The 25,223-nt window shown below is 39.8% G+C and overlaps 2 protein-coding genes across 5 annotated transcripts in view; one reads left to right on the forward strand and one right to left on the reverse strand.

The window, feature by feature from the left end:
• Window positions 1-14,659, forward strand: part of LOC110064674 (uncharacterized) — a 34,308-nt gene extending 19,649 nt beyond the window's left edge. Inside the window, exons 1-8 of one of the 3 annotated variants that reach the window (XM_020771764.2) lie at window positions 7,918-8,048; window positions 8,338-8,540; window positions 9,168-9,232; window positions 10,165-10,293; window positions 10,692-11,196; window positions 11,732-11,974; window positions 12,533-12,695; window positions 13,767-14,659. In XM_020771764.2, the coding sequence (XP_020627423.2) occupies window positions 7,950-8,048; window positions 8,338-8,540; window positions 9,168-9,232; window positions 10,165-10,293; window positions 10,692-11,196; window positions 11,732-11,974; window positions 12,533-12,695; window positions 13,767-13,832 (1,473 nt within the window). In that variant the 5' untranslated portion in view covers window positions 7,918-7,949 and the 3' untranslated portion in view covers window positions 13,833-14,659. The other 2 variants (XM_089275067.1, XM_020771761.2) reach the window with 2 other exon arrangements.
• Window positions 14,460-25,191, reverse strand: LOC110064673 (solute carrier family 53 member 1-like). 2 transcript variants are annotated; one of them, XM_020771760.2, is made up of 15 exons: window positions 24,998-25,191; window positions 23,595-23,646; window positions 22,823-22,924; window positions 22,143-22,372; window positions 21,294-21,341; window positions 20,837-20,938; window positions 20,645-20,731; window positions 20,415-20,493; window positions 19,632-19,819; window positions 18,930-19,109; window positions 18,701-18,842; window positions 17,465-17,647; window positions 16,565-16,734; window positions 16,119-16,252; window positions 14,460-15,461 (listed from the first exon to the last, which is right to left on the reverse strand). In XM_020771760.2, exons 1-15 carry the CDS (start codon window positions 25,064-25,066, stop codon window positions 15,167-15,169), a joined length of 2,061 nt encoding a protein of 686 aa, XP_020627419.2. In that variant the 5' UTR covers window positions 25,067-25,191; the 3' UTR covers window positions 14,460-15,166. The 2 variants fall into 2 exon arrangements, with proteins under 2 accessions (XP_020627419.2, XP_020627418.2); XM_020771759.2 differs by having other exon boundaries at window positions 18,701-19,109.
• Between the last annotated feature and the right edge of the window lie 32 nt (window positions 25,192-25,223).

The raw sequence follows: 25,223 nt of genomic DNA on the forward strand, positions 1-25,223 counted from the left end.
TGATTTCATGTACGCACTGCCGGGGAGATATCTTGGTTTCGGACAAGTGAATTTATTTTTAGCTACCAGGTTGAAGGGATAGGAACCGACAGATAAACGTGAATAAAACCTGTCTATTAGATATTCAGTCTGCAGTAGATTTAAGTTATTTGGAAAGTGGAGTTCAAATTCGAATCAAAATAGTGAATGACCCCATATATATCGTTTTCTCAAGAATATTAGCCTAATACGAAATGCGCCTGATAAAACTGTGTTGTTGTTTGTTTGTCTAGCACACGCGACCGACAATACTTTGAGTTGATGGATTGCTATTTCATTGTCTGGGCGTGGTCTGTAGATTGATTGAAGGAAAAGATCGGCAACTTCATTGTTCATATCTTAAACGCTAAACGACATCCATGAAAAAGCATGCACATCTTTCGGCTTTGATAAGATTGCCGATGAGCTATCTTATCGACTTCCGAGAATCGGGGTTGAAAACGGCAGTGTTGTTCGGCATGCAGAGTAATTTGTTTATTCATAACGTGGAAGAAAAGCAGAGCTGCTCAATGTTTTTCATTGGCAGAGGCCCATTTAACGCTCAGCTTTCTTTAATTGGTCCCTTGCCTAGGATAGTTTCGCAAGCAGCACCACTGATAATTGAGGTTAATTACAGAGGAGGAGCCAGGACGACATCAAGGAATCTGACACTAATTGCTACAACACTCTCAGTCCATACTGAACAAGTGGAATTGAAAATAGTCACTAAACCTTTGAAGTTGAACGTTACCAATTGTCGCAACTGAAAATAGCAGCCTATTAAGCAGCTGAAAGCTACAGTATTTGCTTCGTAACCAAACCAACCTTGGTCATGATCTTCCAGGCGTTCAGTTAGTTGGAGCGCAGCGCGAAAAATAGACTGCTGGCAGCCGGCTTTCTCTCTTAGGGTCACTTAGACGAGTGTTCAACGAGTGTTCAGCGATCGCGAACGCAAAAGAGCGGTATGGCCGAGTGGTCACGCCCATGCCTCGTCACATTCCCCTTTAAGCTAGAAGAGCGTCTCGCCTCATAACCCCTGCTGAATTTCGAGAGAAAAACAGACTGCCAGCAGTGCACGCGAAGAATGGAACATGACAGCATTTCGCTCTATTTTCTTTTTCGTGCTACGCCCCAACTAAACGAACATCTTGAAGAGGCTAAACCAACCTTAACTCATTGGAATTTTTCAAAACCTCATTCCTTATTTCAATCCGGTATTTCAAAAACTTGAGGAGAGAGTGTATATACCATATTTTAGTGCTAGCCTTATCGGTTGGTCTAGACTGGTTTCCTTTCAATTAATATACGGAGCATTTCATCATTAGGCCACCGTGACGTTCGATACATCAATATTCTAACATGGCTCCAAGGCTTTCAGGACAAACTTCTATATTTGGTTGTTTTCTTTGTATTCAAGTTGAGAGACAAAAGAAACTTACAAAATTTACAATTTTGAGCCGAAAACCTCGGAGTCATGTTAGAATATTGACATATCGAACGTGGCCTATTACAAGACGATTTGTGCTGCAAAACCAAAATGGCACAAGTTGCCCCCAAAAACAATTCGTTTACGTTTGTTTTGTCTTGCACCATAAGAATTGCAATTGGCCGATCAATTTTTAAGCAACATATTCTCTAACCTCCCCTCCCTACTTTTCTGAGTCAGTCACGTGACATCATTGCCGGTCGAGGAAACATGGTGTCCAACACGTGCTGTCTGCTTGAGTTCGCGACGAAATCGTTTGGCTGAGTAAATCTTCGATATTAAAAAAAAAGCGGTTTAATCTGGGATTACTTCGAGAAAAGTATCGATAGAATAACTGATTTTGCCATACAAAAATGTCGAATGAATGGAAATTTTTAAACTCAAACTTCGTCGCAAGTCTTCGATTCCTCGAAATTTAAAGAATTCCGACAAGTTAACTCAAGCTTAGGTGCAAAAGAGGTGTTGACAAAAACAGTTAATTTTCCATCAGACACGTTGCTTTTGACCAGTAGCTTTTGACTGAGCAAACAGCTAAGAGCTGAGGCCATTTTTTCAAATTTTCCATAGTATTAAATAAGAGTTGTCATACTGATTTATGCGCTCAAATCGTATTCTTAAGCATGTTTATAGGGAATTAAATCGCGGTTCGAATTTTTGCCGTGGCCGAACAATAGGCGACTGAGTTATAAACTGCGCACGAAAGGTGGAATTACTCAAAAGTAGTAGCAGAGGCAAACTTAAACATATATAACAAAACCACCTACAACGGATAGTATTGCTTAATTAATAACGGTACAAACTTAACGATGTTCTGACTTTGTTGCACACGTACTATAGGATTAACTAACCTTTTAATCTCTTTACCAAATCCTTCGGCTTCCTTCCAAAGGTAGCTCTTAGTTTTCTAGAAAAGATCCAAAACCTAGCTGTTATATTTCCAAGAAACAAGTTAGAATATTGCCGCCAACTGATCGAGGTTCAAATATTCCATATGTTCTCGTGGTGCCCAGGCTTTCGCAGATTAAGAATGGCTGACTGTTAGGATCGAGAACCGCCGGTCAACGACCCGTTTGGCAAATCGCTCATATTTTGCCCAAAGATACCCTTACGTGACCTAATTCTAAAAATCATATTTCAAGGTTCCAGCGAATTTTTATTTTTCAGAAATTCGCGAAAATTTGAAAGCGCGGTCAAAGTGCGGTTTTTCGTGTAATAAAATGACCGAAATAAGGTGCGAGGACGAAGCGCTGGTAAAGTCCTAAAATAAATTCAGTTGACTTCAAACTTCACAGAAATGTGGAACAACCACTCTAATTTATTCCTCGTTTTAAACTAATCTCAGAGATGTTGATATAGTGGTTTTCCGAACCATTTTAAAAACACCTATGAAGCGTCTGAAAAATAACGGCAAAATATAGGTCATGTTTAACAGCATAAAAATGCATCTGGTACCTCACTTTCCGATTATTTTACTTTACAGCCTAGAAATATCATTATTAAACATATATCATGCCAAGTTTCATGCTCGAACTCGCAGTATTTCCCTTTGAGAAAAACGAAAATCTATGTCAATGTGTTGGGCGCAAATAACACAATAATTATACACGAACAAGAGACAAATCAGTTTCAACGGCGAAAGTAAAAGGCCATCATTCATTAAAATCCCGTCAATTCACTGCTATCAGTAGAAACATAATGTCCACTACATAGAAACTGTTTTTAGACGTTTTCGAAACATTGCGCGTTAACTTTGTTTAATTTCCTGTCCGCCGTCATGTCTAGTCTGTCATCGCGTGTATTTCATTAATGTAAACAACACTCTGAGTGGTTTTCACGACAAACGCAAGAGATTTCCTGTAACCTTAATGTTTTCGGTTCACCAAAACGCTTTAAGTTCGTTAAGACACAATAATGGGTCAACTTGGAATGCTGTTTAGCATTAAGGACGTTAAAGGACTGTAAATTAATCGAGTTGAAATATCTTGAAGCAAATCAAAATCGCGCCCTTATTCTAATTTGGCAAACAGCCGACCTCCGTTCAAGTTCAAGAAGTCGAGAGGTTAATTCGGCAATGTATTACCGGTACAACAACAAAATCAAACCGAGGTCACAAAAGTGTAAGTTTAAAAGTGTAGTGGCAAGTCCCAAATAAATTTCGCCTATATAAAATGGAAACAAGAAGTGAAACGCTCTGCCCCGAAACAAATAAACAAAATATTAATACGACTAATTTAATCCGAAAATGTTACAGAAAACATACCTAAAAGCCGTCGATTCCCCTCAATACCACTCCACATTGCCTTAAAGAGCCCAAGCTTTCTGCTGTAAGAATCAGGGGCCTCAGGAATCTGTTTTTATCATATTGGCAACCATGCTGCGTGGCTGATATTCGAGACTCAGTAAAAGTTGTCACACAACCGTACGAGCAGCCCAGTCACGCTTTCACTGCTCTTGCGCAAATGTTCAACATTTCGCAATTTACTTAAACCGACTACAGGTTTAAAGTAGTGACAGTAGATTGAAATGCGCTTCTTAAAGCTGACCTATCCAGGTGCAATTATTTCTTGTTCTTGAATGGCTCTTAGTTGTAGCTACAGTCGGGAAGGGAGAGGGGGTACTCCTGGAAATTTCTGATATCTGTATGCCGTGGAAGATTAAGTGGTCTCCAGCTCTTAACGCCAACACTGACTCACCAGATGATTCTCGAAGTATCACAGGGATCACTAAGCTAAATAATTTTGAGTTTAGCTCCGCTGAGTCAATTACCTGTTGGCGCGCATATTGTATTGACCGTGGACAGGTGGAAAAACAGTTAAACGGGAAAAGCCTGGTGCACATTGTAATTTAGCGTTGTTCAACACGCAATCGGTCAGGTTGTAATGCTAATCGTATTTGACAGAATCTCAAGTTTTCTTTGCACACATACTGGGGCGACATACTCCTAGATGGGTGTGACCGGGAGTCATGAGTCAAGTCCGTCAACTCGCAAAGCTTAACAGAAGAGTGATAGTGAACCACTGATGGAAGGACTGCAGATTGTCCCTACGCTTTACCCTGATAGGCCTCTGTTTTATTCTAATGAACTGATGCTGTGACAATAATACTATTTAGCTTTACGAACATGCTAATTGTCAAGGGTTTCTTTTGCAGTTTAGTCAGACATCGCTCTTTCTTTATTTCTGCTGGAAACATCGTTCTCTAAAGGAGACTTCAGGTCATTTTCTAAAAAGGCACGAACACTGCGACCCCAACATCGGTGCCATTATCAACGGGTGTGACCGAGAAAGCGTCTGGTGATGCTTCCATGGATAGTAACCATGCATGGCAGGGGTGTATTAATGTCTTCAAGGCAGCTGCATTCGTGTCTTTCATGGCCCGTCCACTTTAGAGAGGCACTTGTCTCTGGAGAAATATACTCAGTCACTGGAGAGACATTCCCTTATGGACTTAGCCAAAATGTGCTACAAACCCTGCTTGGAGCAAGCGTTGGCGCGTTACTCAAAGCCACAATAGGTCACCAAGAAGCCCTTGTTGTTTCAAAAGAGGGTTGGGCTCTCAGGGCAGTCAGTGACAAGCAGCACTCGTATCTTATGGCAAAATTCCGCACTGGTCAAACGACAGGCCGAAAGCTTGACGCCGAAATGGTGGCGCGGGAAATGCGCAGAGCCCAGGATCCTTATAATGTTCGTCTTTTTCAGGTGCTAGTTTTTCGGGGCGGGGAGGATCGTTAAATTTTTGTAGAGAGGGAGAGAGAGTAGAGGAGGAAGACCCTTTAGAGGAAAAACTCATGGCCGAATCGTCTCAACCTCGTTCCTAGGGTCTCTCATCTTACCGCACCCTGGAGCGTACTCCAGTCGGGCGGAAAGATGAGAGACTCTAGGAACGAGGTTTGAATCACCCTTTTGATTTGAGTCACCCTTTCCAAATTCGCTGCAACGATTAATTTACCTTTATCGACTTAAAATTAGATGATCTAATGCACTTTGTTTCCGACACTGCGCGTAGACGCAGCGCAACAGTGCCTTAACAAACTAATCACTCTAGAACATCTGAAAACATAGATCTCCCAAACAGCTTACTTTCCTGAAAATAGTTTTTCACAAAGAACTACTTATCTATGATTTTTTTATACTGCAAAAGAAACCCTTGACCATTAGCATGTTCATAAAGCTAAATGGTATCATTGTCACAGCATCAGTTCATTAGAATAAAACAGAGGCCTGTCAGGGTAAAGCGTAGGGACAATCTGCAGTCCTTCCATCAGTGGTTCACTATCACTCTTCTGTTAAGTTTTGCGAGTTGACTGACTTGACTCATGGCTCCCGGCCACGCCCATCTAGGAGTATGTCACCCCAGTATGTGTCGAAAGAAAACTTGAGATTCTATCAAATACGATTAGCATTACAGCATGACCGATTGCATGTTGAACAACGCTAAATTACAATGTGCACCAGGCTTTTCCCGTTTAACTGTTTTTCCACCTGTCCACGGTCAATGCAATATGCGCGCCAACAGGTAATTGACTCAGCGGAGCTAAACTCAAAATTATTTAGCTTAGTGATCCCTGTGATACTTCGAGAATCATCTGGTGTGTCAGTGTTGGCGTTAAGAGCTGGAGACCACTTAATCTTCCACGACATACAGATATCCGAAATTTCCAGAAGTACCCCCTCTCCCTTCCCGACTGTAGCTACAACTAAGAGCCATTCAAGAACAAGAAATAATTGCTCCTGGATAGGTCAGCTTTAAGAAGCGCATTTCAATCTACTGTCACTACTTTAAACCTGTAATCGGTTTAAGTAAATTGCGAAATGTTGAACATTTGCGCAAGAGCAGTGAAAGCGTGACTGGGCTGCTCGTACGGTTGTGTGACAACTTTTACTGAGTCTCGAATATCAGCCACGCAGCATGGTTGCCAATATGATAAAAACAGATTCCTGAGGCCCCTGATTCTTACAGCAGAAAGCTTGGGCTCTTTAAGGCAATGTGGAGTGGTATTGAGGGGAATCGACGGCTTTTAGGTATGTTTTCTGTAACATTTTCGGATTAAATTAGTCGTATTAATATTTTGTTTATTAGTTTCGGGTCAGAACGTTTCACTTCTTGTTTCCATTTTATATAGGCGAAATTTATTTGGGACTTGCCACTACACTTTTAAACTTACACTTTTGTGACCTCGGTTTGATTTTGTTGTTGTACCGGTAATACATTGCCGAATTAACCTCTCGACTTCTTGAACTTGAACGGAGGTCGGCTGTTTGCCAAATTAGAATAAGGGCGCGATTTTGATTTGCTTCAAGATATTTCAACTCGACTAATTTACAGTCCTTTAACGTCCTTAATGCTAAACAACATTCCAAGTTGACCCATTATTGTGTCATTACGAACTTAAAGCGTTTTGGTGAACCGAAAACATTAAGGTTACAGGAAATCTCTTGCGTCTGTCGTGAAAACCATTCAGAGTGTTGTTTACATTAAGGAAATACACGCGATGACAGACTAGACATGACGGCGGACAGGAAATTAAACAAAGTTAACGCGCAATGTTTCGAAAACGTCTAAAAACAGTTTCTATGTAGTGGACATTATGTTTCTACTGATAGCAGTGAATTGACGGGATTTTAATGAATGATGGCCTTTTACTTTCGCCGTTGAAACTGATTTGTCTCTTGTTCGTGTATAATTATTGTGTTATTTGCGCCCAACACATTGACATAGATTTTCGTTTTTCTCAAAGGGAAATACTGCGAGTTCGAGCATGAAACTTGGCATGATATGTGTTTAATAATGATATTTCTAGGCTGTAAAGTAAAATAATCGGAAAGTGAGGTACCAGATGCATTTTTATGCTGTTAAACATGACCTATATTTTGCCGTTATTTTTCAGACGCTTCATAGGTGTTTTTAAAATGGTTCGGAAAACCACTATATCAACATCTCTGAGATTAGTTTAAAACGAGGAATAAATTAGAGTGGTTGTTCCACATTTCTGTGAAGTTTGAAGTCAATTGAATGTATTTTAAGACCTTACCAGCGCTTCGTCCTCGCACCTTATTTTGGTCATTTTATTACACGAAAAACAGCACTTTGACCGCGCTTTCAAATTTTCGCGAATTTCTGAAAAATAAGAATTCGCTGGAACCTTGAAATATGATTTTTAGAATTAGGTCACGTAAGGGTATCTTTGGGCAAAATATGAGCGATTTGCCAAATGGGTCGTTGACCGGCGGTTATCGATCCTAACAGTCAGCCATTCTTAAATTGCGTGCAAAATGGCGGCCAAGGCGAGGAAAAGGATGGCGTATTTCAAAACATTATTCTTTACATCAAGATGCCGACGTAGCCGTCAGCGTTGTATGTCGAATATCATTGATACGTCAGCTTGTATCAATTTTGACTGCTAATTTTTCTCTTTTACACGGTACAATCGTCTAAAACGTTTACAATGTCCTCGGTAACGCCTTTGGAGAGCTCAGCAAAAGATCTGGTGGAGTTGACTCCAGTTTTTCGTGGTGGGGAGAACGAACAGCGAAAAGTTGCCGGGGTATGAGATTAGAAATTATCGCTAACGGCTGTCAGTAAACTTTGTATGAACTTGTTAGTTTGCAACACTCGCACGTCGATCAAAGGCGTACTTTAAAAGCCAAACACTAGAGACCACCAATGCTTACACGTAAAACCATTTAGCAAATTTTTACAAGACATTTAGCTGCAAACATTCAGAACATTCAAGTGTGTAAAATGTCTGGGTAGCGTCTCTAAGAACACTGGAAGTTACAACTGAACTGCAAGACAACATCTTTACGTGCCTAACAAAATTCCTTATTTGCCAGGTGTGTGATTCAGAGCTATGCATGATGGCCCTACCTCCAGATGAACAACAGCTAATGACAAGAGTATCTCAGTATCTCCTTTGCAGAGGAATCATTCCTGTTGTGGTTAGGAGTCCCACTGAAGCACTCATACACAGCAGACATTCCCGGTTTGCTATCATCATTTTACCAGACAGTGATCCCACGTTGATCAGAAAAGTCAGGTCAGCAATGCCATTAATCCTAATCTCTTCAAAACTTGATTTGTCTAAAACTAAAAATATTATTGAAGGATTGACTATTGACCCTGTATAAAATCAAAGAAACAAAGACCTTCATAACAACAACAATTACAACAATCTTATTTTTTCATTTGTCTATTCACATTATTACAATTGGCCTGGCCTGCAGGTAGTTATATTTAGTAACCAAATAGTTTTGCTTTTCAGAACAGATTGGTTCTTAACAAGAGTCAAACCTCAATCTTCCAGTAATCATTTGGCTATTCTAACTCAGTGTTATGCAGTATGATTTTTTTTTTGTTTTTTTCAGGGTCTTAGCCAGAAAAAATATGATTGCAGCAAAGTCCATGAAAAAGTTATGACTGATGCAATGTCCGTGAAAAATTATGATAATTTGAGACAATGGTCATGGTTGAATTTAGATATTTAGGGTGTTTATGATGACTTTAAACATCAAAAATGAAAAGGCAAGTGCCTTGGTTTGCCCATCACTAGCTACAGCTCTGGTTGTATATATGAGCCTATCACCTGAATGCAGTTCTCAATCCAGTCAACTTATAATAAGATATGAGTTGTTCAAACAAAGCAAGAAGTAAACATTTTTTCCAGGTCAGTCAATGGAATGAATTGCCAAACACCTGTGATTGTCATATCATCAGCTGATATTTTACCAGGTTAGTAAGTGGAAATAACCATTTCCAGGGCTGATCCACGTGTAATTTCTTCCGTCAAAATCAACACACTGTGAAGTAGAGAGGTATTGAAATTGGAACAAATGTAATTATTCCCAAGAATAAGGATATGATTGTGTGACTTACTTATTGGTAAGGTTGTAAAGGTGTTTCTGAAAACACTAGACTTGCATACCATAAACTGCCGCTTATAAGCCTTATACTTATACAACTTTGTAAGGGCTTTTAGATGGGCTTATAAATGGAGGGGCTTATATCCAAGGGGGCTTATGACTGAAATTAAAAAAAACTGTTTCGAAATGAGCTATTGCTGCACATTGATTGAAATAGGTTTTTCATTTACTGGTAAGTAAACTTTAAAACATCATAGTAAAATGAATTTAAAACAAGGAAAGCTTGAGGGAGGCTTATATCCAGAGGGGGGTGGGGTTTATAACTGGATGTATTTTTTGGCTTACAGGTAGATGGGCCTATAGAGGGGGTTATAAGTGGCAGTTTACGGTATTTAGGTTGGTCTGAAATATCTCAGCAGTTATCATTCTGGTGGAATATGATCTGCTAAGTAGCCATGATATTGGGATTCACCAAATGATAACCTGAGAAAAAATTGAGGTTTTAAATTCCTCACAAACTGTGAGGTTCTGGAGTCAACTATGTCATTCCATCACATGTAATTATGTGCCAAAATGGGGTGCAGTAGCTGTATGGTTTACTTGTTGTGGACTCTCCCTTAACCGTTCTTGATCCTGCAAAAAATATTTGCCTAATTTATTAGAAAATATTTCTCAATTATCCTGCATGTGGTCTTATGCATGTGCACGGAAGAGTCCTTCTACGTGTTTACTGTATTATTTTTGTAAAGTTCAAAGCCAGGCAACCTATCTATGTCACCCAATATCTTTCTTCTGAAACAGAGAGCACCTTGCATATGTTGGGTACAAATGAAATCCATGAAGTGATCCATAGAACCTCCAATGCCGAAAAGCTTGAGACAGATTTGATAACTGCTCTCAGTCATATCATTGGGCAATCTGGTCATGGTGGTAAGTGCTATAATGATCATGGCAGCAGGTTAGAAATACTGACTGTCTGTAGTGCATGTCAGAAAAATTGTAAAAATTCATTGCTAGTTGTGAACTGAATGAATACAGATACACTCACTTTTACTTTTAATGACAGATCCCTCAATATGTGTTTGATATGGGTTTTGTATCTAGTTATTGTGTTGCCTTTGATTTTCCAGCCTAGCACTGGCATTTTAGGCTAGTGCCACCTATGCAGTGTCTTCCTACATTATGCAGAAATTCTATTTTTGGTCCAAGCAAAAGTTCAGTCATTTGTTCCTTTACTTAAAGAACTACTTTACTACAGCCAACTGGATATATGATGTTCTGTTTAAATTCAATATGTTTGAAAGATTCTCTAATGGATCACTTTCCAGGTGACTCATATGTGTCATTGTTGATGACCCCAGTCAACACACCCTGGAACACAGCACCTCATTACACCACAGCCCCCATGTCTACATTTCAGCCAGGAGGCACTAGCAGCACTGGCTTGACACCAACAGGAGCTCCAAGAAAGCACAGTCCTACTCAAATGATAGAACTTAACATGATGAAGGCTTTGAGTAGTTCACAGATTGATCATGTACAAGTATCTGACACTGGACTGCCGCAGCTGGTGGAGCCAGCGGGTGGAATGAAACTACTTGTCAGTGAACCTGTAACCCAGGTTGTGAATCAGGGGGCAGCAACTCATGAGACTTCTCCTTCTTCCGGTATGAGTGCTCAAGAAAACCCTGATGCTGTTCTGCCAGGGATAGAGACCCTGCTGACTGCTATTCAAGTTGTGGAGCGAGATGCCCCTGCTGCAAATGATCAACCTGCTACATTCAACAAGTTCACGCCTCTCAATTCTCCTGCCTCTCAGTGTGCAGAAGCAAGGTTAGTTTTGGTATTTGGCCAGTCATGCAGAAGCTCCTCTGTAGGAAAGTTTGCTTAACAGTGAACAGTGATTTCTCTGCAAACAATGTTTTATGATAGACATTATACAGTGATGTTTATGGCTGGTCGCCTGTCAGCTGTAAATAAACTTCATTCATATTTATTTTATTTTTGTAAACAGGGATTGGAAAATATATTGAAAAAGGAGATTTTTACAGTACAGAAGGTGGCGAGGAAACCTAGAGAAACTTAAAATAAAATTAGGCTTCCTGATATTTATATAGCTAGAATAAAAGGGTGTGGCCAGTCTTCCCTTAGTGTCCGTGAGTGGAATAATAGAACCGAGAGAACAAAATTGTGAAAATCTGAGATATCTACAACTAAGCTGTTTCGCTCGGCTTGACAGATGAGACCCAAAAAAGAACAGTTTTCTGTAGAAACTATAATTGTGTTCTTGAAAGCAAATCGTGGGTTTAGTTGCGCCGTCTTGAAAATTTACGATTGTTGGTTTTTCTTCCGTGTCTTTTTTTTCCAGACCCAACAGTCGTACACGACGACGAAAAGGTCGTCGATCAACAGCTGGCTGCCCACATTCTGTTAAAGCAACAGTGTCGGACACCGAGTTAGAATCGCTGAATGATACCAAGAGTCCTATAGCGGCCAGTTTGGCTGGTGGGAAGCCATACTTCATGTCACTTGATAGCTACAGGGAGGCTATGGCTGATGACCCTAATGCTAACCCTGTGGATCGGCATAATTCTAAAGAAAGACACAGAAGGTAAGGTTTGATTAACATCACTGCACTTCATAGACTGTAAGGTTTCCTTCTAGACTTTCTGAAAGTCCATTCCAATATTTCTTCCCTGGTCTGTTGGTTTTGCCGCGCTTCGTTGCTCAAATATTGTCTTATTTCTTCGCTCGAGGCAGATGACTAAGCCGGCGAAGGATTAAGCAAAGGTCGACTTGTGCCAAGTCTAGTTTCCTTCTAGCGTCGTTCATTCGTATTCCATATTTTTGAAATCGGCTTCAAGTTTCTTTCTTTGCGTTTTGAATTGATCGCCATCCCCGAAAGAGAGCGGGGCGGCTCTCTCTGATTTGTTTTTCTTTCGGGAAGGAAGGCTGTATAAACGCAGGCTACCAGTTGATTGCCGGCTTGCATCAGTAAATCGAAATATGCACATGGGTGAGGGTTGGTGGACTGCACTTCAGTGTTAATTAAGGTCTTCCATGTTTTTTATTTAGTTCGGTTTTATCACCAAAGTTTTGCAGACTGGTTTGTTTCATCATATTATAACTTATCAACGAAACCATCAATATCTTGACCTCTTGTTAACAGGATACGTATCACCAAAGCAGCAGAGTTCTTCAAAGCGGTCATACCAGGTATGCACCCAGGTATGGACAAGGCCACAGCTTTCCACTTGACAGTCTACTACATGGTGTTCCTGCGAAATGCGCTGCGACAGCAGGATCCTCCAATTATTCCCAAACTACACGAGGTTCGTGTCATTGTCTGTACTGCAGCGGTTGTTCCGAGGGTGGGGAACACTATCCACCAGGCCCAGGTTGTTCGAAGACTGGATAACGCTATCCACCGGGTAAATCGCCATCCAGTGGATAAGTGTTAACAAAACAAACCACGCTATCCGCTGGATAGTGATTTATCCGGTGGATAGCGTTATCCATCTTTCGAACAACCGGGGCCAGATGGATCACCGAGTGGACAAGAGAGAGAGAGAGATAATATCCCTTGCAGGCCTTATTCCTAAAGTCATCCCTCTTTTTATATCACTCTCGGTTTTAGAAATCTCAGGAGGATCTTTAAGTAGCCAATCATGTGATGCGAATTTTACGCGAATTTTACAGCTCAAGTATTTTATCCTCCACTAAAACGTTACGCAACAGGCGTGGTTACATTATCCGCGTTGGAATTAGATACCATATGTAAACATAACTTAAGAGGGATTACCTTGGAAATTATGCCTGTACGGCAATTAACTCTCTTACTCTCCATTCTCTCTTACTAATGGATACATGTTGGCAAAACCAACAACACTACTTACTGCACTGTGATTTTTCCCGTGGATAGCAACTGATGGCTGGTTTCGAGTTTCTTGCGTTGCTGCACGTTCCTCAGTATGTTAAGCTGTGATCGGTTCGGGCTCTAATGTCCAGTTCAATATTAGCAACTATCATTTCAATATTAGATTTTCGGTTTGTGGTATCCAGCATATAATCCAAGCGTTAAGGTGATGTCAGTTTTGAAAAAAATAGATACAACTAGCAGCAAAATGGTCTTTACCGTAACTGTGGAGATACAATACCACACATCCAAAATTTCGGTCAAAAAGGCAATCTTTCTCGAGGTCAGTTATAGTCAATAGGTTATAGATCATTCCCAGAGAGCATCTGTCAATGACCCGCGTCGTCAAGTGGAGAGAAAAAAACTCAGAAATAAAAATACTGATACCACCGTCGTCAACACTTATATACATATGACAGTTGGAGAGATATAATCAGCTTGCCGTAGTTAATGCCTCTTTTCCTAATTCTTTCATTGTATCTTGCAGACCTTTAAAGAAGAATGGGGTGAGGTGTTCAGCATGGAGGGTCCCCCAGAAACCGATGAAAATTAATTGATAACTCGTAGTGTTATTAGTTTTCGGCAAATACTTCGGTGTGAAGGTGCCGTAGACCTTCCGATTCGTTTTGTCCAGTCAGAAATCATCCGAGTTCGCCGAATGCTCTGACGAACACTCGTCGATTATAATTGACGTCAAGTCACGTCTTGTTCGCGTTTCCCTGGACCAGTGGATTTCAAGAAGTTAAGTCACGGATCGCGTACCTTGAAAATTGATCTTAATTCGTCTCAATCTAATCTTCCGAATTCTTAACAATCCTTGTCCCTGTTTGGCTTGCCATTGCTTTTTCGTTGTTTGTCGGTCTTAAATACTATTATTTTGAGGTTTGATTATACGCCTCAAAAATGACTTACCATGTCGTGACACAAAACGAAAAACGACAAAAAAAACACACACACACACACACCAAAAAAAAAAAACGAAAAACACACGCACACACACACACAAAAAACGAAAAACACAAAACGACACTCATTTTATGGGCTAAGGGTGCCATATTGAAATATGCCTGAGAAGATTGTGCTTTCCTAAAATAATTCTTGTTAACAGCCGTAAACGCTTCCATTCTGCAATGATATTGCTTGCACACTGTCAACAACAACAAGTATCAAATACTCGTGATAGAGTTTTTCTTTCTTTTATTTTTTCCAATTTGTCAGTAATTTGTTATCGATACCTCAAAGGTATCAAACTTGTTCTTTGTATATCGTTTAGAAATGTAAATAACAATTTTATTTAATATCGTTTGACCAAAATATTGTATTATAAATTATTTTATAAAAAATGATTATGAATTTTTACAAAAAAAAAAAAAATAAAAACATGTACAAGAATTAAATGAAGAAAGGTTCTTTCAACAAGTTGTGATTACCCTCTAGTTTCGTATTAATGTATTCTCTTTAAACTGTTTCGTGCCGAACACGACAGTCAAAAGCAAGTTGTGAACTAAAATAATTTGGTGTCGTAAGCTTGGCACATGTGGCAAAGTTGTGCCGTATTAATCGACTCGTAGCAACTATTCGCTAAATTTTTTGAACCAGTCGCAAGAGAAAGGGAGGAATATAGACGAGGTAAAAGAGAGAGGAGGAAAAGGGAAGGGTGTTAAGAAATCCTGTGTTTTCCCGTTTTCCATTTCCCTTCGTTCTTACTCTTAGGAGTTGCTCCAATTTTTAATCACGGTTATTCTTGCACGAAACGCCTACACTGCAGACGAGAATTAACTCTATACCACCCATAAAATGGAATCATAATTTCATTTCGTTTTTATCATAAGTTAAAACCAACCCAACCTCATTACTTCAAAAGTGTCCTAAAATCATCTATCGCCGTCATAAGCTCGTCACTGTCTCATTTTCAATGACGATTTTGGCGTCTTTCCTCAGGGTTACTCCCTCGCCCTTCGAAGACATCTTGCGCAATGATCTCAACACCACCGACGTCTTCCTTTTCTGCTGGCCTCTCCGTTTGGTTAGAGCCAGGCCTTCCATGTCATCCATCATTTGCTCCAGGAACGCCTGGTCATTAGTTTCCATGGGAACGACAGAGATGTCGCGCACCGCACGAAACTGGCCGCAGTTGTTGAGGTGCTCGTTCTCGAGACGAAAGAAGTTCCAAATAAAACGCCTGAAATCGCACAAAATACGAAATACTTAAGACTCGTCAAACTGGCGCTTATTTTCGGTTTCCGAAGCGACTAGCAGTATTTCTGCTCCACTAGGCATGGGATGCTAGTCCATCGCAGGGTTACCCCCACCCCCCTCACTAAAATTCGCTGGTACCCATTTATACACCTGGGTGAAGGCACCGAGGGAGTAAAGTGTCTTGCTCAAGAACAGAACACGTTGAAACAGGCCAGGGGGCCCGTTTCTCGAAAGCCCCAGAAACTTTTCAGGTCCGTAAAGCCTCTTTTAGTTCAACTGTATCTAAAATCGGAGAAGTGCATACGCCTGAAACTTCTTGTATGAAGGGAACTTCTGTTCATATTAAGAATATGTGAATAAAACAGCTCTGTAATCGCAAGGTTCGAGATTTTGCTATGGCTTTCCGGGCCCGAAAAGTTTCCGGGGCTTTCGAGAAACGGGCCCCTGGGCTCGAACTCGGACAGCTCGATCCTGAGTCCAGCGCGCTGACCATAAGGTCGCTCCCTCCTCCCCCGCCGCCAACCCCCAACGTAAATTGAGCGAGAGGCCAATCACTAGTTTCTCGACTAAGTTTAGTGAAACAAGAAAGTCAGAGTAACAGAGAAAGCAATTCGACCAAACATGAAAGAGAATATCTTACCTAAACACTTCGCACACTGATAAAATGAGTTTAAGAATCTCCGAATGAAATATTTCCAGTTCTCCTACAGAAACTGTCAAGGTCCATAGCAAACGGAAAATCAAGTCCTCGACCATAGCAAAGTAGTAAAATGCCTGGAAGGGAAAAGAGAGATTTTCAGCCATGATGATTTTTCTCACTAAGATGATCGGATCATTCAATCTCGTAATGCTCACCATGTTTTGCAAGTCCCTAAATTACACTCGCCTAAAAGCTTGTGCAAGTTTGAGAAACTCTATAACATCACTTGTGCCCATAAACCGCGAACTACACTTAAGCTTAGGTCAGGTGCCTTTCTACACAAACAGAGAGTTACGAGTTTATCTCTCGAAAGTTTCAATGTAATGTACCAATGTCTGCATTTTTTTAAATAAAGCTATAATTGAAAAAATGACTGAGTGACACACCGTGGATCTGTACACCGTCTCTTCCCTGAGAAATTTATTTTCGCCAGCGTTCTTGTCCAGTAGGCCCCAGTCCATCTTGATGTCCCAGGTGAAAGTGTAGCAAGTGCTGATGATGGCAGCTATGATCCACAACATGAAGTAACGATCTCGCCCTACCGAGTCTGATTTAGCTAGAAAATCAAAGCAACGAGTTATTTTACAAACCAAAGCGCCCAAAAAGGCGGAAATCTGTCTGTGTTCGCAGGCTATAAAGCGCCTTAATTATCTACGTTTTGCATTATTAATTAGTATGTCCGCCACGGCACACTAAATTCCCGGTACCAGTTATAAGTGATCCCGGGCCTCAATTTTAGATATAGGGTTTTGGGGATCAATACATTGTCCCCCCAAATTTACTGAAACAGCGGAAGACCTATGACTGGAAACTAGCGTGGCAAGTTCAAGGAAAGTCCCCCTTTGTTGTGAATGCAAACTAGGTTAATGTTCGGAAATCTTAGTTCCGCACTTCCGCGAAGATTTGCACCAAAAATACCCATTTTTTCCCGGTCTATAAAAGCGTATAATTATACCACATTTTAGTCCCTATTATATGGCAAGGTAGTCTTGAGGTAAATCCGAGCGTTCTGATTGGTTCCTTCTTAGTCGTGATTTTGCCACACATGGAAACGGTCATAAGCAGTGTATTTTTTTTGTTTTCGAAAGCCGGCAAATTCAATGGCCCGATCGCCATATAATAAACTTCTCACTAGTCTAGCTTGCTCGAGCCGCAAAGGGAAATACTGGCCCTGGGTCATTTTTCTCGGTCCGAACTACCACGAACTCGGCCCAATACTCCCCAGTAAGGCCCTCGTGCACGCTTAATGAGAGCTTAGTCATAACAGATAAAGAGAATGCCCTTACCGAGAGTGGAAAATGCTACTACGAAGAATGACGTAGAGTATTTGCCAGCGTTAACAAGATGTGGAAAAGCGTGTCTTGTGTCTTTATAACGCCTTAAACATTGAGCAAATCGGAACCATGCAGGAAGACAAGCAACAAAAGGACGGACGCCATATAATGTGCCATCACAGATCATGTCATTAGCTGTAATGAAACAACAGTGTTATGTTAAACTCAATGGCAGACATCTTTCGGGCCATTCCTACGCTTCTTTAACCTGACGAGTGAGCAGGGAGTGTGGGAATGACTGAGACTCTAAAAATGTCTACGAAGAAGGTACAAGTTGAGGTAATTCCATCGAAATAGAACTCACCATAGATTTTCTTTCAAACTTTACCTGTTGGCTGCTTATATCAAGATGACTTAAAATTTGAAATAAAAAAGGGGGGTCCCCATATTCGTTTAGGAGCAGGAGGACCTTCAATAAATCCCATAATTCCTGAAATTAACTGCTTTGAGAAACGTCTATAATTGAACTATTCACCTTACGCTTTAAGAGAGTACAAAAATAGGGAGAAAGTTAAGCGAGAAATACAACAATGGATGTATTGCATCAATGTTACGGTGCAATTTGATGTACATTTCATGATAAAGGCACCCATATTTAGTCCACAGGGATACAATATGTTCCAAGCACGCAGTGTTCTGGGACCACATATTATCTTTTACGAGTGCTAGCTATGCTCTCCGTTTCCGTGATAATCTTTTACTCTGCAATAGAAATTGGTCCATATTCACTGTATAGAAAGAAGGTGATCTCTGCATTCAAACTAAATAAAAAAAACGTTAGGTCCAGGTACTCGTTTCCAAGGCCAAGCCGTTTAGAAAAAGCCACCGTTTTGTTTATGTTTTGCACGTGCACGCGCTAATGACGCGAAAATCGCGCGCAGTAGAAATGAAATTGCACTCGCATTCATACGATTACGCATACAAACTTAACTGCCAGTTGTCGCTCTCTTCTTGTTTCAATGGGTACAGACGCAAAAAGACGCTGGCTCTAGCTTACAAAAAATTTCAAAGCGTCACAATAGCTTTGTTGCTGTGAACGAAAGATGTCCTGGATCCTCTCGAAATCAAACTAAAAATATATTACAGTGGGTGTGCAATGGCGTCCAGATGATATGGACAACATTACAAACTACTGCTGAATCATGCAGTCATAATCATGATATGATATATGCAGAGAAAAGTACTCACCATTATTCACGTGCCAATCGTGTGCGTAGAAACAAATGATAAATTGTAAATCAAGGAGCGCTACTGCTAAACTGTTGAGTTGATCAGCAAGCCAGAAATCGGCAAATCCTACGTGTTGGAAGGGTGCGGTGAAGATTCGAAACTGAAAAGAACAAAAATCGCAATGAACCGACCATGCTCTAATGTTACGGCAACAATAGTAACTTACAGAACTTTCAAGAAAACTTACCAGAACTCTCAGAAGCCAGAATCGTGCTCTGTAGTAACATATTTTAAACGGATTGAGAGTAAACAGAAACAGGAACGACACTAAAACCAAGTTGGGAGAATAAGATTCTATTCCTAACAAGTGAGAAAACATGAACACCACAAGACTGATGGCCCACAGGACACCCAGCAACAATGCAACCTGAAATAGAACAAGGATACTGTGAGAAAAATGGGCAACGTCGTGTTTCTCATTGTGGTTTGGTGTATGGGACATATTTTTCAGATGCTTTTAGTGAGCTATAGACTGTTTAGTAGGTTAACTGTTAAGGCTATTTTAAACAGTGAGATTCTGCTCATTTAAACTTGGACCAAGATAAACTGCACTAATAACCATAGAAAAGGAGAAGGCTCAGCTTGTGGTTGTATGGTTCATGATTTCACTGCCTCTGCTCCACTATTTGACAGGTCTGAGATTTCTTCTCCGGGTGATCGCCTTTAGATCGACGATGCAGGATGGAATATAGACTGCCTTATATCGTTCTTAAGTTGCCTCCCTTAAGCAAAAGTGTTGCATACTGAAATATTACACTCCCAAAAATTAAACAAAGAGGTAGAAGAGTGGAATATCAGGTTTTACCGTGACGAGAAGTGCGGCTCTTTGAAAATGGCTGAAAAAAGGCAGATGGGCTAGTGTAACATAAGATATAAAAAATTTTCTTACCTCTAGCAGGTGTTGGTAGCTAAGATGGTCACGTGGGTCAAGTTCAAATATAAGCACGTGATTAACACCTGCTTTACGCCAGCCCCAGGTGTTCACGGCCAGGAGAAACGTGACTAACACAAAGAGGAAAATCCCGCGGTAAATACGAATTGCAATGTCAAACTCTCCAGTGTGATCTGTAAAGAAAGCTGAATAGCAACACATAAAGTTAACAGAGAGAGGATAATGTCTCTATTGATGTAACATGTAACATTACAAATACAAGAAATGTATACAGACAAAGAATATTTATACTTTCAGGTCAGATGATTACTTTATTATTAATTGGACTGGGTAAAGTTTCTATATAATGGCTCTTTTTCAATCACAAAAGTAGTGCAAGCTTGCACAAGGTCATAGCCAGGGGGCTCCCGGGGTGCCTGCGACCCCCCCCCCCTCCCCCTTTGTAAGTTTCCCTTTTTTAAGCAAACAGCGTACAACAGGTGGCAAAAACGTCATGCCAATCTGGTGAGTACCCTCACTTTGACACAGTGTGACCCCCCCCCCCCCCCCCCTTTGAAAAATCCTGGCTACGCCCCTGTTGCAGAGCACCATACTGGGACACTGTTGGCCTCCAGTCTTTTCTGTGTGGATGTCGCAGTACTTGGTCTATGCTTTCAAGAGCTTGGGTTGACACTCTCCCAGTAAAGCCCTGACACTAAGCAAGATATATCAATAAGTGAGGGAGAGATTTGTCTTAGAGTGAGTTCATGTTTTATCAAAGATCTCCCAACAAAAGCTTACCAGTAACTGTAGCTATTGAAACAAGCATGAGGAACAGGCCAACCAAGAATCCTACTCTACAAGAGACCCAGTTACCGTGCTATCAAGGAAGACAGAATGAGAAAACAACATCAGCTACTACAAGGCTAAGTATTTTCCAGAAGTTTTGAATATGACTTTAAGACTAAGTGGCAACACATACAATAGTAGATTATGCGTTGGGAACTTAAATCTGATCATGGACAACTCACCCTGAGTTCCTCTGCCAGTGGAGGTACTCGTAATCTATTCATAGCTCTTGAACGGTTCCCACCCTCAAGTTCAGAAATATACAAATCCTAAAAATTGAAATGTTTGTTAATGCAATATTTGAAAAATATGTCCCTGGGAAAAATGGTAATTTAAAGCACAAAATCTAATTAAGAATAACTTTTCACACACACCTCTGTATTTAGAATAAGCTCATCGACATGCTTGTTAACAAAAAAATCTGCCACTTCTATTTTTTCCTGTCTGTACTGGGCACCATTAGGGGTTTCATAGAGCTATTCAACAAAGAATCAGTACAATGTAATCAGTTTGTTTTCTAATAATAAAATAATGAACTTAATTCATCCTAGAGAACTCAGTTACTGTGTGATCACTTTTCATTAATATCAATCGAAGGGGTCTCATAAAGAGTTGTTTGCTTACATGTATATAAACCTGATTATCTTAAAATCAAGAAAAAATGATATATGAGATAAGTTGGTAACATATCTAGTTGATCATACTGGTTAACTAAACAATTATTATCACGGCTCATGAATATACCATCAATTTTTCCAGCAAAAAAAAGATGCAAAACCAAATTCAACATAGAAATAATAATAAATATGTGATTTGCTATGTACACAGTACCTTATCATGTTTCTTGAGAATTTTCCTAAATCCAGTAAAATTAAGTTGCTGAAAGGTGAACAATCAGTAAATAATCACATATGGCACATTTGTTCAGTTAATTATTATCACTTCCAAAGGAAAAGCTGAACTCAATCCCAGTAAAGTCCTGCTACAGAAAAACTGGACTTGTAAGTACTAAATGTACTGATGTTTGATTACACAATGCAGTCTCTACATGTAGGAATGGAACAGATCAGTTGTAATATTTTACCAGTACACTGTACTAAGCGACATTTGGGTCATTTTCTGATAGGCTTTAACAATTCATTGGGTTGGTAGATTCTTTCTTATTGACAAACATGGCTTGCTGGTTTATCAACTTTTTCATCTACCACCAAAGTTGCTTGCTATTCACCCTCGGCAATGTTGATGGCACAAAGGTTAGTGAGCTGAGGAAACAACTGAAACAAATAATTCAAATTAAACATAACATTGTTAAGAATCCCACCCGGCTGGAGGCAAACCAATTGACTATTTACAAGGGTGGCTGAGGATTTGAACTTGGGGCTACCACAAAACAAATCCAAGAAGTGGTCAGAGTGGAACTCAAACCCAGGGCCACTGGATTACAAGTCCGATGCGCTGACATCTCAGCCACATGGCCTCAACAGGATATCTTTTTAACAACTTATTCTTGAAACCATGATTGATACAAATTTTAAACAAATCTTTTTGACTACCAAAAAGAAAAAATCTCAACCAGCCTAACCAACCCAACACTTTGAACAAAAACATAGCACCCAATTCAACCAACACAGGCTGCAGATGAAATGGTTGGTCCCAATTCCGAACATGACATAAACCTACCTGATAATTCTGTAGAAGAATTAAGCTAAGATAAAATTCTCCAAATGCAAACTTCAGCTGGTTGACTTTCTTCTTTGTTTTGACCTTGACCTTGTTGCTTGGTTCTGGAGACAGCGTCACTTTCCTTGATGTTGCCAGAGTGCTGAGACTGGGCCCTACCTTAAGGGAGCCAGCCACATGAAGTTCATTTTTTAGAGCTGTGAACTTTCGGCCAGCCTCAGCAATTTTTTCTGTAGGGGAGAGATGCAAAGATCAGTATGTTTCCATTAAGGAATTTGTAAATGTTAGTTTCTTATTTTAGAGCAGTTTTCAATTGAGTGTCGAAAGTAATCAGGCAATCACTTTGGTTTTGGTTTTACTAAGGTTTAAGATTGGCGGAGTAATCTTAACCTGGTAAGTAATAGCTTTGGTCTTAGTTTTATGACACTCAATTGAAAACCGCTCTAAATGACATTTTGGACTATTTGGTTCCAATCTCTAGGGGAAAGTATGACAAATAGGTGTGTTCAGTGTTTAATGGTAACATTTTTGGGGGGAGAGGGAATCCAAGTTCTAAGTGGGGTACTCTGTGAGTTTTACTACCAATAATCTTTATTTATGTCGTAATATTATATATAGCATTTTCATATTTCGTTTCACTTTATTAACAAGTAGTTTATTATACTTCAAATTAAGTTTACCTGCAAAGAATGTATTAATTTTTTCTAGTTCCTCATTACAGTAGCTAAACCACTGCTCCTCAAACTTGGAGAAATAACTCTGCACAATTGAGTCAGGATTTTCTGTAAAAGAACAGCAAATGATACATTCAGAACAATAGCAAGCACTTCTAACAAAGTAATCCATCAGTGATGTATTTATTTCTTTGCCTTTATCTTGATAATGAAAGTTCTTCTAAAAGACTCTTGAATACAAATGTGGTTGATGTGCATGAACAGTAAGCACTTAATGGCTGGCCCCAAGGGAAACACTCAGCTTTGTTTCCCTTGAGACCCTCAATGTTCCCCGAGGCGAAGTTGAGTGGGACATTGAGGGTCAAGGAGAAACAAAACTCACTGTTTCCTGTAGGGCCAGTCATTAAGTGTTCTTCTATACCTCCCACCTTAAAACTAGAACAAACTGCGAGAAAAATTATGTGCTTGATACTGGCTGGCACACAAATTTGCCACGGTTTTAAGGTGCATGACCTGATCACATGTGAATCAAATGTTTAAGTTTTTGTTTCCCTAGGGAAAAGTGAGTTTTGTTCGACCTAGGGAGTTAGTGAGTTTTAACCCACGACATGTGACACATTCTCTTCCAATTGGAAAATGTATTTGAGTTAGGTTGAGAGGTACAACAAATAGTCTTACTTCCAGTTACAGCCAAAGAACATGGCTGTGAGTTTTGTTACAACCCAGGTATCATATTAGTTTTAACTGTAAGCAAATATTATCAGACGGTGAGTCTTACCATCCTTTCGAGGCATCTTTTCCAGCCCATCATAAAGGACTTCTTTAAGTTGCTTGAGTTTGTAAAAATAAAACATAATTATATATTTCTTCCAATTTTTTTTTTCTGCATACATACATAAATTACACAGTAACCTGATAGGGCTTCAAACTATCTTTTTAATAAGGGTGATGTCAAACCAAAAGAAAAGAAGCCACCTATCATTAACCAGCAATGCGTTGTTTACTACTACAAATGTGGTTTGTGTGATGCAAACTATGTCGGGTATACGTGCCGACACCTCTATCAACACGTTGAGGAACACAAAGGATCGTCTTCAATCGGGAATCACATCAAAGGACAGCATGGAACAGTCCCAAGTGACATACATCGTGACTTTAAGATCTTGAGAAAGTGCCAAAGTAAATTTAACTGCCTGATCTATGAAATGTTCTTTATAAAGGAGCTTAAGCCAACCTTGAACAAACAGTCAGATTCAATCCATGTAAAGTTATTTATATAGGTTTTTTATAATATTTTATTATTTTAACACTTACATTTTAGCGCTTGTATTTACATAATTTATCATTTGACATTCTCACGCCCTAATTTGTACTTATATATGTATATTTCATTCCTTTTTTCTTCAACTTGAAAATGATCTCAGAGAGATCGAAACATCGTTTTTTACCGCTAGTTTTTATTCTGAAAGGTGATGACATGGTCCTTCAAAACTATACATCAGGCATAATAATCAACAGTCAAATTTTGCAGGTTCCACTTTAAATTTTAAACTCATGGTCTTCATTTCTTTTTTAAAGCTAAGTATATCTAACTAAATATAGTCTAAGGTTTGCAAAGTCTCAAATTTATAATTCTACAGCCATTTAAATGCTCTGAACCATGACAGAAGTACATTTATCATTCACAAGAATGAAGAGTTAACACACTTCCGTGCACTGAAAGTTAGTAAAACCAGAACCCATGGAAAATGGGAACATTTATAGATAAGCTTCTAAGCCGTCGATTCTTACACATTATGAATTACGCACGAATTAATCTCCTGTCCGTGGGTCTAAATATAATTCCATCTTGTATGCAGACCGATTAACACTTTCGTTTAAGTTTATACAGTACAAGCTTAAATTGAAAAAACAAACAAACGCCCATCATCACGAGCCGCGAGCCTTTGTCGCGCTGTTAGAATTCGTGATCGTTTACAAACTCAACCCAGTTGTCCTTAAAAAAGAATTAAAACTTACATATACTACTTAAATATTGTAATATATACCAAAGCCGGTGTGGAGAGACCGAGAAAAAGGAGACTAAAGTCTTGTTCTTTTTCTTTTCTAAGAAAAAGATTGAGCTCACTCGAGAAGTATCTCACAAGTCTTAGATCTTCACATTTATTGCAGTGTTGTTACCTCATAACGTATGTACTGGCTGCGCCATTCGGGTGTTAAGTGAGCGCCAAGATGCTCTGTAAACTTCATATCTCTCAATTTAAGTTGTCTAATCCATGGAGTGACCTATAAATGCGTTGGTAACGCCGGCATCCCAGACAAAACTCATCATTCATAACAAAGATGGCTGGCAACTATGCGCTTCCGGTCATTAGCAGACTGTTTCCCAGGTCCTTACGATCCAATT

This window comes from Orbicella faveolata, unplaced genomic scaffold (genome assembly GCF_042242905.1).
Source record: "Orbicella faveolata isolate gen_17 unplaced genomic scaffold, um_ofav_v1 contig_36, whole genome shotgun sequence".
Taxonomy (NCBI): Eukaryota; Metazoa; Cnidaria; class Anthozoa; order Scleractinia; family Merulinidae; genus Orbicella; species Orbicella faveolata.